This window comes from Onychostruthus taczanowskii, unplaced genomic scaffold, assembly GCF_017590055.1.
Source record: "Onychostruthus taczanowskii isolate IOZ18803 unplaced genomic scaffold, ASM1759005v1 scaffold41, whole genome shotgun sequence".
In the NCBI taxonomy this organism is placed as follows: Eukaryota; Metazoa; Chordata; class Aves; order Passeriformes; family Passeridae; genus Onychostruthus; species Onychostruthus taczanowskii.
The window spans coordinates 6,192,523-6,211,991 of NW_024501571.1; the positions used below are offsets into that span (position 1 = coordinate 6,192,523).

General features: G+C 44.0%; 1 protein-coding gene across 1 annotated transcript in view; it reads left to right on the forward strand.

Annotated features, from left to right (window-relative positions):
• The first annotated feature begins 3,686 nt into the window (after positions 1 to 3,686).
• The window catches only part of MKLN1 (muskelin 1), a 93,132-nt gene continuing 77,349 nt past the window's right edge, over positions 3,687 to 19,469 (forward strand). Inside the window, exons 1-2 of the mRNA XM_041413454.1 lie at positions 3,687 to 3,817; positions 17,843 to 17,912. Of these exons, the coding sequence (XP_041269388.1) occupies positions 3,723 to 3,817; positions 17,843 to 17,912 (165 nt within the window). The 5' untranslated portion in view covers positions 3,687 to 3,722. The remainder of the gene's footprint in view (positions 3,818 to 17,842; positions 17,913 to 19,469) is intronic.

Sequence of the window (19,469 nt, forward strand, 5' to 3'; positions counted from 1 at the left end):
CCCACAGGTTAGAAACATTTTTCTTTGAGGGTGCTAGCGGAGGGAGCAGGCATTTGGCTCGGGAGGAAGCTCTTAGGCTGGGTCTGGTGCAGGAGGTTTTATTCCCTTTGCACCATGTCTGAGTTAAACAAGGCCCTGGCCTTGCAGGAGGAGCTCGGTTAGGTGAGCACCGCCAAAATCTGGTAGGACAATACCCCGCCGGGCCAGCGCTCCGCTTCCGCTCCCTAAACAATAGGAGTTTACACAACTGCAGCCCACTTGAGGTTTCTGCCTTGCTTCATGGCTGAGCAACGAGACCCCAAATGTTACAGCTCTGCCTAATGTCCTTGGCTCTGTCCTGCTTTGGAAGGAAACATGCAGCGGCCTGTGCTGCCAATGCTATTTCCTCTCTCGCTTGTCTTTAAAGGTCTCTTTTTCCAACAGCTGATCGGCTCCGCAGCTCCGGGGAGGACGTGAGATCCGGCTGGCCCACGAGCTGGCTGGTATGGCTGCATGCCATGTTGTTGTTTGTATTGCTTTCATTTTTCTGGCGTTACTTGGCTCTTCCACGAAACTTGTTTTCATCCTGAACTATGTGCTCATTACATATCCAAACGCCCACGCGAGGTTTTGCATGAGGAAACTCGAAACACACGCGCAGTAGAGAAGCAAGTTTCTGATGGAGGGGATGAGATATTTGTCTCGAGGCTGACAAACAATTGTAAAATCCCCAAGTTTCCTGCAGTTGGGGTTCCAGCTCGCTGATGACAAAAATGTGAATGCTGTGTGTGCATCCTCCTGGCAAAGAGACGTGGGGAACATCTCTTGTGGTCACCTTGGCCTTTCCCAGCAACTCCAGCTACTGTCCAAGGCACACGTCCAGGGACCTCCGAGCTCTCTGGCAGGCTGGTCCCTGAACACCAAAGGGACCTTCTGCTGCTAGGAAAGCTCTCACTTCCCCTCGGCGGCCCCATCCTCAGAGAGCAGCCAGCCACAAGCAGCACAGATCCACCCAGGCAGCTCTGGGCTGGGAGGCACCAAAACGTGCTGGAGGCTTTCAGTGAGGTCCCAAGTGAGGGGGGCAGAAGAAGGAAAACTCCGCACAGGGTTTGCTTCATAAGGACAAGGAAGTTTGTGAAGGGCCTGGAGCACAAGTCTGATGAGGAGCAGCTGGGGGGAGCTGGAGGGAATCAGCCTGGAGAAAAGGGGACTCAGGGTGGAACGTCTCACTCTCTACAACTCCCTGACAAGAGGGTGCAGCTAGGTGAGGGTTGGTGTCTGCTCCCAGCAATGGGATGAGAGGAAACATCCTCAAGTTGTCCCAGGGGAGCTTTAGATTGGACATTATGGAAAATTTCTTCACTGGAAGTGTTGTTAAGCACTGAAACAGGCTGTTCTGGGTAGTGGTGGAATCACCGTCCCTACAAGTGTTCAAAAATCATGGAGATGTGGCACTTGGGGACATAGTTTATTGGTGGGTTTGGCACTGCTGGGTTACTGGTTGGACTTGATAATTTTAAAAGTCTTTTCCAACCTTAATGATTCCGTGATTCTATGTGTAAGTGCCCTCTTTCCAGTACTTCCCTGGAACAATGGGTCTCAGTCACTGCTGGAGGTAGGATGAGGCATGTTGGTGCCATTGGGCTCCCCACATTCCTCAGATCCAGTGTTACATTGGCAGAGCAAGCACGGCACAGGCCTGGACCAGCACAGTGGGGTTCAGATATTCGTGTTTTCTGAGTTTTCTCCCCCTCTTCTTTGGCCCCGTCACCAGCTGGGCTCCAGCAGCTGCCCGGCTTGGGATACAGAGAGCTCATCTGGAGGCTGCAGGCCGTCCAAATCTGCAGCACAACACTGCCCTGCCCACCACGCTCCTCCCCACCATGCTCTGTCCATTCAGAGTGTGCAAAAACCCTCTTCTCCAGCAGCCACTGGTAACTGCACAGGACTGGGCAGGCTGTGCTGGAGTGACCAGAGGGCTCGGTTTGCAGCTTTGGATTGCTCTGCTTCCTCACAGCCTTCCCTGCTGCCTGTGCTGCAGATGAATAAAGATTTTCCAGGGCTGTCAGTACTGCGTATTTCACCAGCATTCCCTTCACTTTAAGTCCAAAATGTGCTAAAAATACACTGGCTTGGCATCCAGGTCTTGATTCAAGTGGTAACAGGATATTGGGCAGAGAAATCCTGGGGTGGTTTCGCTGTGCATCAGCGAGCTGCTGGCTCTTCCTCCTTTTCCTCCTCCTCCTGGCTGCTGCAGGGCTGTTACCCCCACTCTCAATCCCCTAAATTTCATATTCAGAGGTCACAGGTTTCACACAGCATCGTTCCCCTTGGGGTGGCTGTTAGCAAGGCTCCGAACACTGAGGTGGCATCTCTTCCTCAAGGTTGGAGAATATTATCAGCAAAGTGTTTATTATTCCTGTGGCAATTTTGGGAGGGGGATGCCTGCAGGCTGGAGCTGGGATAAGTGAAGTCAGAAATGCCACAAATTTCAAAAGGCCTCGTTAGTGAAGCAGCAGAAGGAGATGTGGATGTTTGTGCCTCGTCCATGGATTTTGTTGTGTTGTTGCTGAGCCGTGTGGCTTTGATACCAGTGAAAACACAGTGAACCCCCTCTGGGAAGGGGTCTTGAGATGAAGTGCTTTCTGCTCCCCCTCACTTCTGAAACACCCAGTTGATGTTCAAGGCTGCTGAGAGAGTTTTTCATCCGCAGGCAGATTTTGCTGCCACATTCTCACTCACTTTCCTAAAATAAAGGGGGAAAAAAAATAAAAGAATCCTTGTGCTAATTTAATCTAGCCAGGCATCCTGCTGTCCTGCCTCATAATATCTCTCCAATCTGTCATTTCCAACAGACAGTGGTTTATTCGTTTGGCTTTTTTTTTCCTTCCCCTGGTCTTGAAATATCTCCCCTTCATTCTCAAGTAGCCCAGAGCTCCCCCAGGGGTGTCCCACGTTTCCCCCTTGCTTTGGTGGGAGCTCTGGGTGAAAACATCTCCCTTCTCCAGGAATAACCCTACAACAACCTCAGACAGAGAAAAGCTTGTTAAAGAATGCCCAGCTTATGTGCTGGTCCTGTCGGTGCTGCGTTGATGGGGGACTCAATAGTCTTAAAGGTCTTTTCCAACCTTAAAAATTTTATAATTCCAGGAGCCGGTGCAGGATCAAACCTCACTGGGTTTCTCTTGATTCCTTTCCCAATCACTCACCCGCATGGGGAAGGAGCATTTCCTTCCGTAATTAACAGAGAATGGTAATTCTCCTCAGCCCCCTGAGCCCCTCAGGGCACCCCTCTCGAACCCCATGGGGCACACCCTGAGCCCCTCATCCCCACAGTGCATTCCCCTACCTTCTCAGCTCACCTCAAACTCTTAAGGCATCCCTTGAGCCCCTCAGGGCACCCCCTCAGCCCCTCTGAGACCCTCAGGCCACCTCAGCTCCTTGGGACATCCTCTGTGTCCCTCAGGGCATCCCCTCAGACTCTCACAGCCTCTCAGGCCATCTCAGATCCACGGAGCATCCCCTGTGTCCCTCAGAGCATCCCCTCAGCCCCAAGGGGGGAACTCCCTGAACATCTCACGGTCCCTCAGCCCCGAGGGGCAGAGTCTGAACCCCTCAGCCATCCCCCGAAACCCCTCACACCGTCCCCACCCCCGCCGGCGCGGCCCCTTTAAGAGCGCGGCCCCTTTAAGAGCTTGGCCCCGCCCCCCGCGGTCGCTGCCGGGGCCGCTGCTGACAACAAGATGGCGGCGGCGGCGGGTCCGGCGGGTGCTGAGAGTCGCGTGTTGGGCTACAGCCTGCACCGCTGGAGCAGCTTCTCCTCTACCTACCTGCCCGAGTGAGTGCCGAGCTCGGCACCGCGCCTGGAACGCGCTGCGGGCTCGGGTCTGGGGGTGGCCGGGCGGCTGGGCCTGTGTGCGGCCTGCGCGGGCCCCGCGCTGAGGCCCGCGCGGGGAGGCCGCGGCGGGGGCAGTGGGACCGGAGCTGTGTGCGAGCGGCGTTCTGTGTGTGAGAGGGCTCTGTGCAGCAGATTTTGGGAGGGTCGTGTGTGAGCAGGGTCTCTACAGGAGAGTTTGGGGTGGCTGTGTACGGGAGGGTTCTTTGCAGCAAGGTTCGGGGGCTGCGTTTGACGGAGATCTGTGCTGCGGGACTTGGGGGTGTTAGTGGGGCTGGAGGTGCTCAGCAGGGCTGGGGGTTCAGGGACAGGGTATCATCGCTTGGGGCTGTGTTTGGGGAAGTGGTTCATGAAGAGATTTGGGAGGAGTTGCCTGGGGCAGAGGGTCTGGACTTGCAGGTTTGGAGTGGTGAGTTAAACCGGGAGGGGCTGGAGAGTCCGGTTTGGGGGTAGCTTTAGCACGAGGTACGGGCAAAGGAAAGTTGCAGCTAAAGAGGAAAAGCTGACTCCAGATTTGGGGGAAGAACAGGTACCAGCGTGGGAGAGGCTGGTCAGGTAGTGGGTGAAACGAGGGGAAGGGTCAGTGCCCCTCCTGCCCTGCCCTTCCTCTGTCAGGTGCTTGTGGGCTCTGTGTTTTTTGGCAGCTGGGCGTCCTGTCCTGCCCCTGACCTCTAGAATGCTGGGCTGTGTCCCCTGCTGTGTGTGGCTTTAGGGAAAAGGGGTCACCTGCTGCCTTAATCGCCTGCTTCTAGGAATTTGGGGTTGGCAGGAGCTGTTTCAGCCATCGCTCTGTGCTGCTGTATCAGGTGGTCCCATTCTCTGCTGGTCTATGGCATCCAGCTGCAGCCTGTGGAACGCCTCCAGTCGCTGACAGTCAAGTTTGGAGCGGCCACAGCGTGGTTTAGGTGTGATGTTTTTGGTACACCTTTTGGATAAGCCATCCTTGGTGCTGGAATTCGGGAGGACTGCTGGGGTCACAGCACAAGGAGCTCATGGTGGGCTGTTGAGGCTCATCCCGTCATCGATTGTGCTGCATTTGCTGACCTTTGATTGATGTATCCTCAACTCACCCGCTATCAACAAGTGACAGAGTTGCCTTAGTTGTTAATTATTAATATCCTCAATTATCTCCACTTTGCAAAATGAAGTAAACCTCTAAAACCGGGTTTTTAACTGAACTCTGAATTGTTTTGTTTTTCTATATATTTTCTGTGTTAGATGTGAAAAAGAACTGGTTTCTTTGCTAATTGGTAATCTTTGGTGCTAATGAAGCTGTCCCTTTACCTTCCCTGTTAAAACAGCTTGTCCTTAGGGTGCCTCTTTCAGGTCTCTGATGTTATTTCTGCTGGCATTTCTGGCTTTTAAATCTTGTTAAAGTCTTGGTCCCTGAGGAGAGGGTGACAGTCCGTTATTGATCTCAGTGATGCGATATAAACACAGGGCATTGTGTTTGTCCTTGATACTCCTTTCCAAGGCTCCCATTAGTCCCTTTTGCTACTGACTCGTGTCAGGAATTAAGTTTCACGTGGCATCTGCAGTGCTGCCCAAAGTCCTTAATGCCTTCCCTGATACAAATTCATGTTCCTGTAGCTGGGATGGTATTTTACAAATGTGTGACCTTGCATTTGGCTGGTTTTAAGATGTTTAAAAGTGCTTGTCATCAGTGAAAACAACTTTATCTGCTTTTAAGCACTGTGATCCCAGCAATGGGCTTGTTCTCTGGTGTGCTGACCTTGGTCTGAGGGATTCTGGTCTTGTTATGGAAGTTTTGGTTTTGCTTGCTAACTTTTTATTCCCATGATGTGGGAGAGAGCTGGAATACAATCTGAATTGGAAAGGAGAGGCTTTGACCTGTGATTTAAGATCACCCTCTCAAAAAGAGAAAGTTTAATAAGAAATACATGGGAGGGTGGGATTTTGGGGATGGGCTGAAGATGGAAATCTTGAAAATTGCTGGGACGAGACCATAACACCCTGTGGGATCAACATGCACATAGAGCTAAAGGTTCTCTTAGTATTTAATATTTAGAACAAAATGATGCTTGTCTGGAAGAACTTGATCTTAGAGGATGTTTTCCAACCTGCACGATTCTAGGACATTGGGAGTTCTGGTTATGCTGTAGTTTAAATAAATTCGCTGGCATAGCTAGAAAGAAACCACTTTGAGGAGAAAAGGGGCTCTGCCCTCATGTATGTAGGAGTGAATATAACTTATTAAATATTATTGATTGTTGTTGGGAGTTGTGGTATTACAGGCAAAGTGCCTGGGGAGGAGCAGCAGAGGAATTAAGCCTTAAGTAGTTGTATGGTTTTAAATGTGAAACAAAGTTCTGGAATGTAAAACTTTCATCACTCCTGATCAGTAAAGAAATTAGATGTCTAGTGACATCTCACCTGCTTATGTGATGCTCAACTGACACTGAACACTGAAATCATCTGATAACCTCTCTTTTAATTTAAAAAAGCCTAAACAAAGCAAAACAAAAAGTGTTTTTCAGAGGCCTTTCTGGTCATGCTCTAATTGAGAGGATCAGTGGTCTATTGAAAAACTCATTTTCTTTCAGTGACAGAGAAGCTTCCTCTGCTGAATGCCAGTGTCTTTCCTCTTGCATTTGGTGGTGGTACTGGAGGATTAGTTAGTGCTGGATCCAGTTTCTGGCAGTTTTACCAGTGCTGCAGCTACCTGCATGTTTGCAAGGACTTTTCCAGACGTTAAGTGGGGATTGTCTTAATGAAAAGAAATAGTTCTCCTGTTCTGCAAATCACTGGAGTTGTCTATTGGTTTGTACCAGCAAGAAGACTTACCTGGATGTTTATTTTAGAAACTGTGGGTGGAAATCAAAAAATTGGTCTGGTAATAGTGGCTGGCTCAGTGTGTGTTGTAGGGGAGGTTGTGCCTTTGGGAAGAGACTCGATCCGAGAGGAAATTTAGTGCTAAAACATCTGGTGTTTCCAGAGGTGCTCTGCCTGTGCAGGGGCACCGGTGCATTGAGAGGCTTCAGGTTATCCAACTTGGACAATGATCAGCCCGGCCCATTGCCTGACACTGCTCTGGCAGATCCATTCCTTGCCTCTCCAAGGTTCTTCCCGGGAGAAATGGAGCCTCAGGGGAGGCTGCTCCCTGGTGCCTCACACGGGGCTGGCCTAGGAATTGCTCCAGCAGTGACAGTGGCTTCTCTCCAGGGACACAGATGAGTGCTGTTGTCCTTAGACATGCACAGAGACAGGGAGATGGGCTCAATCCTCTCCCTTCTTTGCCCTCCTGCTGGAAGTGATGAGCTCAGTCACTTTGTTTCTTTTGGGACAAGGAGGGAATAAATAATTACAGAAGGTAATGCCGGCCTTGCTCCAATTTGGTGGTGGTTTTTTTTTTGTTTTGGTAAGGAATAGAACCAGAAGCTCTTGCTGTACATGGAGAAAAGCACTTCATATCCTGACTTTTTCAGTGGCTTGTTTTTGTACCTGCTCCTGTTTGAACTTCCTCCTGAGGTGAATGAGAGGTGAAGTGCTGTACTCTGTGATGGCAGCTTTGTACCCTTTTTTATTGCCAGATTACTGCATCCTGGGGCTGTGGGTTCTAGTGGCTGCATCAGCCTCATGACTGATGGCATTTTGTATTTGGTAATGCACTCAGGTCCTTCTGTCACTGTTTTATATGGCTGAATTCCCACTTGAGAGACCAACAAGAGCTTTTTGCTGTGTTCCTCTGTTCACATACTTTAGTGAGGAACATTCATCCTGTTTCTGTTGCTCAAATTTTCAGTCCTTCAAGTTTTCCTGTATGGCATCCCTGTAGAGGAAGATCAGTATATTTCCTGTGTTTGACTCCAGGATTTTTAATTAGTGTTTTGTTTATTTCTTGTGCTAAGGTTGTTATTAAGAATATAAATTAAGTCTGGTTTCTTAGCTGATAATTAAATACCATTAACAACCTCTTGGTTGGTGTCACTTTTTCACTGCAACTCACTTTTATCTATTTAATGGTCAACTTCAGTTGTTCAGAGAATTCCAGTCTTCTCCAGTTTGATGCCTTGAGTGGTGTCATATGCTGAAGGCTGAATAACTCTGTCGTCCCCTTCCTAGAAAGGATCTAGTTGATTTGTTAAAATATACTCCATTTTATTTTTTCATCAGTTTTCTGTATTTCCATCAAACTAGGGGAAGAAAACTTAGTGAAAGATACTTTGTAAGTAAAATATGAGTGACTCATAGGCTTTTAAAGTGAGAATGCAAATCTTATGTTTTCTTTGGAGTTATGAGGATGTAACACCAAGTTCCTGGCCAGACTAAAATGTGCTGATGTAGTGTACAGCACTAAAATGTAGTGCTGTAGACTAAAATGTACACTCTGAAAGAAGTGTACTCCAATGTTTTCAAATCTTCCAAAACCTTATCAAGAAGGTGAAGAGAACACATGCAGCAAACTTTTTGGGTTAAAGTCCATAAGGATTAAAAACAACAGACCTAAACAAACAAACAAAAAGCCCCAAGGGAACAATAACCTGAATTCCAGCTCCTGTGCTCGCTGAGATTTTTGTAACAGGAAAAAACATATGTTTGTGGCCAGTGAAATGTGGTTCCCAGTTTCTCCTCCAACCACATGAAAGTGATGACTCAGATCTGTACCATAGAGGTTCATAAGTCTCCTTCTAGATGCATCCAGCTGTTGAAGAATCTCCTGTTCAAGCTGAGAGCATTCAAGACTAATGAAAAGGTTTATTTTTAATATTATGTTCCCTGAACCCAAGCTCTGTTCCCTTTACAAGGCGAGGATACCTTCTGCTGAGGTCTAAGCACTTTAAAGCCATCTAAACCAGACCCAAATGGTGGAAGAGTTGTGGAACTGTAACTTTGAAGGTTTTCTGCACTAATAATAAGCATTAATGTACTTTTTTTCAGCTTAAGTTGTCATCATTTCTAGCTTACTTAAGTATTTTGACGTAGCCAGTTCACTTTCCTTGTTGCAATTGCTTTGCCTTTACATAGGGGAAGGTGAGCAGGCACAGGGGCTGGCTCTGTTACTGCTGATGACTTTCAATATTGATCAACACTTCCACCATTTCTTAAAATGAGGAGGGGATGCAAACTCTGGCAAGCCAGTGAGCTGCCCCACTCGTTCCTCTCAGCTGAGCCCGGTGTACAGAAATGCTCTCAGTTCTGCTTTTCGTCCTTTTAAGTAGCCAGTGGAAAATATTTTTTCCCCTCTGCTTGTTTGTGTGGACTTTTTGGATGTTTCTAGACAACCTCATGTTCTGACAGGCATTTTTCCTCTTGTTTGCATCACTTTTGTAGCTTAGGATTTTTCTGTGAGTGCTGAAATTCAGTACTTACAGAGCAAAATAGTTCTGTAGAAAATAAAGTTGCCTACAGATTGAATACATAACTATAAAATACTTCTTTGGTGTCTGATAAAGTTAATTAGTGAGAAAGAAAAATGTCAGAGGTGGAGGGAGTGAAAAAACCCCCAAAATTATGAAGTTATGAGGGATTATGAGTTATGATGTCTCTTGTTCCCCAGGTAAAAGCACAAGTGCTGTAGTATCAGCCTTTTTAGGCTCCAGTTAAAATATAGACATTATTTGAGAGATTGGACAGGTTTCAGAAGGAGGAAGGTGAAATGCTAATTGCTCAGGTTCCCTGGTGTGCCCAACCTGGCAGAACCTGTAGTGCTCTGATGTTCAGCCTATTCTGGGATGGCATTTTACAGAATATTAAGAATGTAAAATTTTCATGGGAGGTGTTATCATCATCAGATTGTGGGTAATTTGCTGTATGTGTGGCTGTATAGCCTTTGAGTTTAATAAAAGTTTTCCAGCCTTTAATTACTAATTACTGGTTTAAAGACTAACTAGTTATTAAAACAGAATTTTCCTTGGGATAAGTGTTATTGCTCAGGCATCACGTACAGTCTGCTTGATTATTTTATTTTTTTTTTTAATGGCAAAGAATATGGTTTTTAATTCTGTATGTTGATTATGTTTTTATCAGATTGCTGGTAGACTGGTCAGGTTTATCACCCCCACTGATTTTGTGATCTGACCCTGATTTTTTTGCTGAGATTAAGCGGTGTGGGTAACACTGATTCCATCACTTACATAGACGGTGACTTGTTCCAAAGCAAGCCAGTGTTTGACTTTGTTGCATGTTAATATAAACTTGTAAACCCAGATGTAATTTTGCTTTTTTTACCTGTTGAATTTTGTGGGAAGGGTGAGCTGTAAGTTCACTGGGTTTGAACCAGTTACTGGAAGGGGAAGAGGAACACTGAAGGTGTAGAGTGGTTTGTTCCTTTAGGTAGTTGCTATTTCAGTCATTACTTCCAACTCACTGTGCATAATCCTTGAGAAATTATTTCCTGAATCAATTTAAATCAAGGGGCACAACCATCTATTTAAGTTGAGGACAGCAGCCTGCACGTCTGAATTTGAACTGCAGGAGCAGACTGGCTGATAGCTCTTGCTCTTCCTTTGCTGGCACCTTCTTCTGTTCCTGGAAAAGGACAGGATCTTCATCATGGAGAAAAACTGTGCTCTGGTCAGTTTGAATTTGGTGGTGTTTTCCTTGGTCTTCCCTGCCTTTCCTCCTGAGACTGACTGGGTTCATAATGTCATGCTCAAGCTCTGGGAGGGTGCCTGAAAAAACATGGAAACTCTCTTTAGGACATGACCTGTGTTTTTCTGGAATCCTTTTCTGGCGGTGCATAGTTTAAACAGCATTTGGCTGTTACGGTAATTATATTTAAACAGCAATTTCCCAGCCTGTTCTGCACTTGAAAGTTTTATTAGTAAAGAGATGCTCTTAACACAGAGTGTTAAATTGGAGGTAAAAATTTGGGTTAGGTAAATTGACCCGTGAATAAGGAATTGATGAATGGGTTCCCACTCTTCCCTTATGTGACAGTGCACTATTGCTAAGTTTCAATTTTGTCTTCTAAAAATCCTCATTTCTGCTACAGGATTTGGAATCTGCCAAATATGAAAGTAATTTTGGCCTGGGAACTTCTGTATCCTTTAACATGAATTATTGATCCAAAATAAGGAATTATTCCCTAATGTAATCCAGGGTTAAATGTTTGACCTGTACTACATTTCTCCACATAACCAGCACTTAACAGGCTGATACTTCCTTATCTTCCCAGATCACTATTTTGTCTTCTTCATTCCCTGAATTGCACTGTCAGTGAGAGAAGCTTAAGTTTGAAAGGAAAGCTGTGAAAATTTTCCCACCTGGAACCAGGACGCATTTTCCATAGAGTTTTGGTGGAAAAATTTCCAAACCTGACATCACTTTGGGCATGAGGGCGCTTCAGTCTGTTTTGTTGAACATAGCCTGCTTTAAATTCTTTTACAGGCATCAGTTTTTTGGGTGAACTTTTACTGGGTGTGAGGTTACAGTGCTGATGAGTATTAAAGATGTGTTTATGGCTTACATTAGCAATGTATATCTTTATATATCATCACTCAGTCTGGTTTTGTGGCTTCCCCTGAGTGGAATTGTTACAGATATTGTGGAATATAAGAGCACCCTTGCAGTGTTGTGAAATCGTGGAAGGCCTTGATCTACTTCCTGGCCTTTGTTAAGTTTTTCCATATGTGCATTAGTCAAGCAGAAATACTCTACTGGGGTTGTGATGCTTCCAAAATATAGCACAGGGAGTTTACATAGATGTGTGCTAGACATTGCTTTCCTCTAATCTACTTAAAAAGGGTCTGTCCTGTCCCAAAAAAATGCTTTTGGAAATGAGAAGTGAGCAGTGCTGAAGTGGGCTGCTCCACCAGAGCTGTGGAAGATTTGGAAAGTCCAAGTTTTTGTGCTGATTGCTGGCTGTAGAAATCCCTATGTTCACGCATGATCCAAACTGTTTTCAAGCTGGACAGGAGATTTTCTCAAAATGAAAACTTGCTATCCAGTGGTTGTGGGTGGTGATGTTTTAAACTGGAGGATTTTACTCTCTAGTATTTTATCTATTGGCTACAAATTCAGTCAACTGCAGAGTGTAATCTCTTCATCTTTATCCTTGAGTCTTGGAGGGCAGAATTCATGCTATTCTTGGTCTTTTTATTAAGCCAGGGATTTATTTCTACTCAGGGAGTCTTCTGGTATCTTACCTAAGCTTGGTTAAAAGGCAGGAATTCAGGTATCCTTGTGTGCTCAAATACCTTTATTGAGGATAATAATATGTACAAGTGGACATGTATAATATATGTACAGGTAATAATATGTACCAGTGAACACAGAGTATGAAATGAGTAAAAGAAACTGCATCAGATGATTTTATAATCACAGAGTTCATTAATATCACTGGCATTTTAAGTTACTTGCTTATAAAAAAATAGATAGACATTAATCAAACTACATAGAAAAGATCTGTTTCAGTGATCTAACAATTCTTAAATTTAAACCCAAAGTTAGTGCAGGGAGAGAGCAAACCTTGGTAATTTTTCAAGTTTAGAAGATTCTCAGCATCACTTAGCAGTGAAATTGCATCTAAACTATAATCCTTAAATGTTGGGACAATTAGGCTGGTAATCATCTGTGATGCGTGAAGTTACTGTGGGTACCAACTGAAGTAAATAAGCCTGACTTTATTTTTTCTCCTGTTTGTTTTTCCTCTGTGCTAATACTGGATATTCCCAGCCTGGAGCTGGGAGCTCTTGCCACCAAGGATTTGAAACTCTCAGTCAAAAGTTTAATCCGTGATTTAGGGTTTTTGAGTGTCACTGGAATAGAAGTTATTTACTGGGCTATGATAATTTGGAAATGACCTGAAGTTGTGCCAGGGGAGGGTTAGATGGGATCTCAGGAAGGGATTCCTTACCAAAAGGGTTGTCCAGCCCTGGCTCAGCTGCCCAGAGCTGTGGTGGAGTCACCGTTCCTGGAGGGATTTTAAAGACAAGTGGATGTGGCACCTGAGTGGCCTTGGCAGTGCTGGTTTAATGGTTTGGCCTTGGTGATCTCAGGGCTTTCCTGACCCCAAGTGATTCTGTAACTTCCCGCACTACACTGCTGCAGTTTTAGTCACTATTGTTACTATTGAATTCCTGTCGTGTCTCCAGGAAGAAGTGATGAATCAAAAAAGTCTTGTTTTAAAGTCTTAACTAGATGGGGGAGTGATAAAAAATACTTCCTATCTTCTCTTACTGGAAATGTCTGTGACAGAGTCATTTAGCATTTAAGAAGAAGGTTGGTCTGGCAGTGATGATAGGCACCTTAAAAAACAAAAGCAAACTTTCCATTGAAAAAATTGAGAACGTGATTTTAACTGGGCTTTTTCTAGGCCAGACCTAAGTAATCCCAGATTTGTTGACCAGTATAGTCAGCTGTGATCTGATGAATATATTTCTGTAAGATTTCTAAATTCTTCAGTTTATTTTTGTAATGCTGTATTTACTAAGCTATTTTTTATAGAAATAGGTTTATAATATACTGGATGACACTGTGAGCACATGAAGCAGAATTGAGCAGAAAGTTGGCCAATCTCGTGACATTATAATATTTAAAACTGTGCTCCTGTGCATTGTTCTACTCAAACTTAGTTTTGCTGTGCAAGAGGTTAAAAAGTTCTATATTGTAAAAAAGCAACCCCAAAACCCCCCACTTTTTTCCTCAATGGATCTGCATAGTAACTTCCCGTTTTCACTGTTTTTCAATCAAGGAATTTCCATGTCTTTACATCCTTCTGCCACTCTGAGCAGAGAACTTTTCCAGCGAGAAGGAGAGAAACTGTAGCAGAACCTTAAAAGTGTTTTTGGACTTGCTTTAGGGGGCAGCTATAGGTTCACACAGATTTTCAAACATTGCAGCCAGGTGGTTCAAAACCAGCATGGCTTGTAGTGAGTTGTGGGAGTTGCAGGAGAAAAAAAAAAAACTGTATTTCTTTGTGTATTTCTTTCCAGATCCACTGGGTTTTTAGGTGGTAAGTAGGTTTTTTATCCCCCTGTTTTTCTTGGTTAAGGCTGTGTGTACATTCCAGTGTCTAGGCTGGGCAGGATTATCTCCGTGGATGCTTTCTGCTGGCTGCTGTGAGGGTTCTGCATGTTTGGAATAGTTTGGTCCACCACGTCTTACAGTGGACTTAGTGGAAATTCTAGTCTGTGTATTCCAGTTGCTGTATTCTTCCCAATCTCTTTTGGGATGGTTGTAGGAAAAACTGAAAGAATCATCACGTGGACAAACCTGGAGCAAGTATTTAGTCCATTTCTAGCCAGTCTGTGTTTTCCTAGCACTCCAAGTGCCTTTTTGCAGTGTAATGGCATGGTAGCTCTGTGGTTTAGAAGAAGAGAGTCTGAGTTCCAAGTGCTCTTAGTAAAGCCTGTGCCCTTTCCTGCACAGCTGCTCTCTGAAGAGCCATATGAGTGTGCCAAGCAAAGAGAGTGTTTGGGATTTGTTTATTCTTAAAGACTTGTTCCTAAACTCATGGATTTCCCTAATAGCAGCTCCATGAAAATATTTAGGTTAGATGCAAATTATAGCAGCCTTAAACATAATTTGCAGCATATTCTGCAAAGTCATCTTATTTCTCCCTTTCCCACTGGAGCAAAGGAAAACTCTCCCTTAGTGATTGTCGTGCCTGAACCCACAGAGCTCTTTGCACAGAGAAGTTCCCAGGCATGGGGACATCTCTGTCGTTCCAGAAGAGATCAGCCAACAGTTGGCACAAAGGATATGACAATTTCTGGGTTGGTAAAAGGAAAAATTATCTCCTTCTAGCAGTTGTGAGACCAGTGTCTGCCTGGGTAATGAAAAGAAACTTGCTCTGCCAAGAGCTTTCTGCATGGAACCATCCACTCTTTAGTGATGGGAATGCTTACAGTGAGGCTTAGCCCCTGGGAGCTGTGCAGGCAGCCAGGTTAGGAAATAAGGCACACCAGGGCTGCCTCTGGAATTGCTTGTGATGTTAATAAAATGGCCCCTCCTGCTTTGCTTTTCATAGCAGAGGTGCTAAAATTCTAAAATCAGAGGGTCTAAAATTCTCAGCATGCAGAGTTCCAACACCACGTCATCTCATTTTTTTAGTTGTTTCCTTCCAGTGGGAAGTGGGGGATTGGGAGTTCACTCCAGTGGGAGCCCCTGGTCCCAATCCAGCTGCTTGCTCAGCTTTTAGTCCCAGTTTGTGCTGGTTCTGGTATGAGCTGAGCTGGAGAACTGATCTGACTAAAGAAGTTATTTATGCAAATCTTTATTATAGCTGCTGGTGTAGGGAGGGGGAGGATCCTTTGTGAGTGGGTGGGGTGGTCCCTTTGGCAGTGTTGTAGTTTCGTGCTAGACTTGATCTTGTACCCACAGCTGATGATGAGAAGTTATCTCAAACCACGTTTAATGGGTTGCTGTTTTCACAGGAAAAGCTTGCGTAAAACCGTTGGTACTTGTGGTAGCTCGAGGGCTTACAAATACCTTTTTTAATGTCTTGTGAAAATTACATGGAAAGTCATTGTGTTAATGGAATTTTCACTTCTAAAGTTTCTCAGATTTTAATCTAGGTGTCATATCTGCAAAGCCTCCCTCCAGGTACTGTGTAGGAGTTTTGTGATGTCCAGAAAAAGGCCTTTACATGGAAAAAGGCATCTGCTGTTAGGACATGCATTTGTTTGTTTCTTATTGCCTCACGGCTGCTGCAGTGCTTGAATTCCTCCAAGTCCATAAATTTTCCTAAACTGTTATGGTATGGCTTTGTACACATGGACTTCTGTCTTCAGTGTTTAATCTTAATAAATTAATAACCCATGTATTTTAAACATTCTAACTCCATTGATACTGCTATCTTTATCTTTCACATTTCTTTTTAGCCTTTATTTTGTGTGAGCTGCCTGTCCCTTTTCTCTGTGGAAGGGTTTTTATCTTGTCTAGCTGTAGTGATTGAGATCTTCCTTGGTTGTGGCAAAACTGATCTTTGACCTGGAGAAGCAAACAAATCTGCTTCTAAAAATATGATATTTGGGATCTGTCCCAGGTACAAAATGCCTCTTTCCAGCTGGGCATTATCTGACCGTGCAGCAGTGCCAATTCCTGGGAGTGTTGTTCAGTGTATGAAGAGTTTATTGTCTAATGTTTAAACAAATGGAACGGAATCATAAATAAAATTTATTCCGTAGGGTAACTTGTCTTCTTGTGTTCCAGGATTAGGATAAAGTTCCATAAAGGAGAAGAGCCATACAGCATTATTTAGTTTTATCTGCCTTTGTATCCCTAAAGTATTTAATATAAGATACATATCTTTAAGTTTAGCATTTTTTTTTTCTCTCCAGATGCTAAGAGCTAGCAAGAATTTATTAAATACCATGCTCTTGCCTGTGGCATGGTACAGGAGACTGCAGGTGATTCTTCTCAAAAGCAAGTGTCTTGTGGTTTCTAATGGGGACTTAGCTTTTAGACTGGCAGCTTTTATTAGAAATTTGTGTCTCAGTTCCCAAATTCTTCTCTTTGCTTAGATTGGTTTGTTTTGTCCCAGTTGTTATTAAAGCCAGGACCAGGTTTTCTCTTGTAATTGAGCCTCTTTGCAGTGCAGATGATGTTGTTAGCTGGATGTTGAATTATGTAGAGCCATGTTTTTATGTTTGATGGGGTTGGAGCAGAGGGCAGTGCTGTTCCATTGCATTTTCCCAAGTGGGGATGGGTGAATAAAGCAGCCACAGACCTGGCTCGGTGCTGGCATCGCTGTTTAATAAATGCCATGCTATGATGGGAATCAGCTAAAGGGAGGGGAAACTTCAGTTTTATTCCGGCACTGTGTGAAAATCCGGAGGTGTTCTCCAAGCCTGTGGATAGACACAGCCACTTGGCCAGCTCTCAAAAGTGTTCAGATTTAAGAGGCCACCCTGGCGTGGCTCCTGGCTGTGTCCCTTGTCCCATCATGGGACTGCCTGGATACTGTTGCTACTACGGTGATTTTGGGCTGCCCAGTGTGGAAAGAGCCAGCTGATTTCTGTCTGGTAATGCTCAACCTCTGACTTAACCTCTTTCCCTTTGGAGCTTTCATTGGAGTGCTTTTTCCTCCAGCCCTTTGTAGTAATCCAGATGCTCGTGTTCTTTTCCTCCTACACAGCAGATGGAGATGGCAGAAGCCTTTTGATGACTGTTTCCTTCTTTTTACATAAGTTTTATGAGCTGACTAGTTCGTTTGTTGGAAGTGGTGGAGCTCACAAGCCCTGTCCAGCAGGTGGTGCATTGTCACCTTGCCAATAATTATATATATTTTAGGGATTTTTAGGTTGGTTTTTTTTTTAGTTTAATCTGGGACGTGAGCTTTATTGCATGGTTATAGAAGAGAAAGCAGATGTGTCATGTAACTGTCATGATGAATTTCTTTTCATTTTAGCCAAAAAAAACCAATTTTGAATTTATTAAATACCTAAGTATTGTACTGTTTCAAAGTGAAGAAAACAACTCAGTTTTGCTGGTTGAAGAGTTGAACTTCTACTTTTTTGTGTGTTGTTCTGGGCTTGTAGCTCGTGAAAAATACTTGTTAAAATTTGGCATGACTCCGGTGGTCATCTTTCTATGCTCCAGGAAAGCTTAAGTGGGTTAGCAGCCCTTTCTCTCCCTTCCAGTATTGCCTACCTACTAAAGGAGAGTTTTTGGCTCACTAACCCTCCAACTGCTCATGATTTTAACTGTATTGAAAAGTTCTTACCCTACTGAGGTGGATAAACCTATTTTTTTCCACTTCATTACAGACTTAAGCCTATGTAAATTCATCTGTTTCACATTTATGTCACAATTTGAATTTTTTTTTTATTTCGCAACTTGGAGCTCTGTTTCACAACCACAAAGCTTGAAGGCGTATTTTGATGGGTCCTGTAAAATAGCAATTTAGAAAATCTTTAATAAAAAAAGGAGGAGAACCTGAGTCTGTACCTAATGATTTAGGTAGTTGCATGAGAATGCTAGTGATCTGAATGTACAACAGTTTATTGGAGATGTAAAATATGCAGCTGTTATTTAAATTACTTTTGGCTTCTTGTTTCTTAGGAATATCTTGGTGGATAGACCAAATGATCAGTCCTCAAGATGGTCTTCAGAAAGCAATTATCCTCCCCAGGTAAGCTCCTGAATCTGTGCTGCTCTATGTAATGTATGCTGGGTTTTTATTTTAAATGTAGGCTGCTGCTATTGACATCAACATATTTATAGGCTTCCTTCTCTGAGTAAAATGCAGGTTGTTGGTACATGAGATATTTACATTTCTAGCAATTTATGATCCTTCTAGAAGCGCTTCATTGCGGGGGAAGTTTCAGGTTTCCTCCTTGGCAGTCATGGTCGTGCTGGAAATAATCAAACCTTATGGTGAGATTAAGCTGCTAATGAGGCGTGCAGGTCCCCCTTTGTCAGCACTCCTGGAGGCTGTTGTAGGTTCTTGGCCTTGAATCCCAGATCTAAGGAGCTGGTATTTGTTTTTCCTTATAGCACGTTCAGAAATGTGGCCTCTGGTTAGAGACACAAATGTCACCTCTTCTGCTGCTTAAGCACCTTATTAAAATAAGATTTGTATTGATTTTAGCATCTAATTTGCTTTCTCACTATTATTAAGGTTGTTAGATTATCCAGAATATTCTTTTCCACTTTTTTTTTTCTCCAGTGAATGTTATCCTTCTCTCTGTGTTAGATCTGTACCTTACTACTCTGGCATGTTTGATCAGCTTCTATGTCTCTTATGCTACTTGTTTTCAATTCTTTGTTTATAGCATTGGTACACAGCAGAGTGACTTGCACAGTGTCCCTCTCATGCAAAGTTCTGCTTATCTACTTATTTAGTCCAAGTATTCCTCATGAGTGAAATCTCACAGGGTCTTTCTCCAGGTAAATCTGCTGCTTTGTCTTGGAGTTGTGTTAAAGGTCCCCAGGGTCTGCACTGGTGGCTCCCTAGAGAAGCAGGTCATCTGCTGCCACTGAAGAGCTTTCACCTGGATTTTCTGATCAATCCTCTTGTGTCATTGTGTCTGTAAAATTAGGTTTTTGGGTTTTTTAGAGGAGAAGGAAAGGCATCCTTTGTATTCCTTAAACTTAATTGTGAAGACTGATATTGATTCTCTTGATGCCTCTGTGCATCTACTGCTCTTTGAATTTGATTATTTTACTTATTTATATTTTGATAAACAATGTAGGATTTAAATCCATAGCCTGAAGCAATTTAGTCTATCTAGGAACTATGGATTGCAGAGTAATGAGTATTGACCATGGATTGTATCCCAGCCTGTCCCATCCTTTACTTTCTTTCATGTAGGAAGCACATGTTTTTCTTGGGGTGCTTTTGCTCCCAAGGCAAGGTTGGTTCATGGTGTGTCTTTGGGCTGGGTTTTTCATCTGAGATGTGCTCTGATTTGTTGCTTAAATTCACTCTTGCATTTTCTGAGCCATCCTAAGTATTCACTCCTTTTAGAAATCTGATTCTGGAATGGAAATGAGCCTCCTGTAAGTGGATGTTTTAGAATGTTCCCAGTTTATACTTAAGGCTGACAAAAAGTGATGCAGGTTATACTCAGACATGTAGATTAAGCAGGGATTAATTAGAGTGGCAGACTTCTGTGCAAACCACATGAGCTTGTTAAAGAGATGTCTTCCAAAAAATTCATGTGTACAAGTCGTGACCCGAATGGAG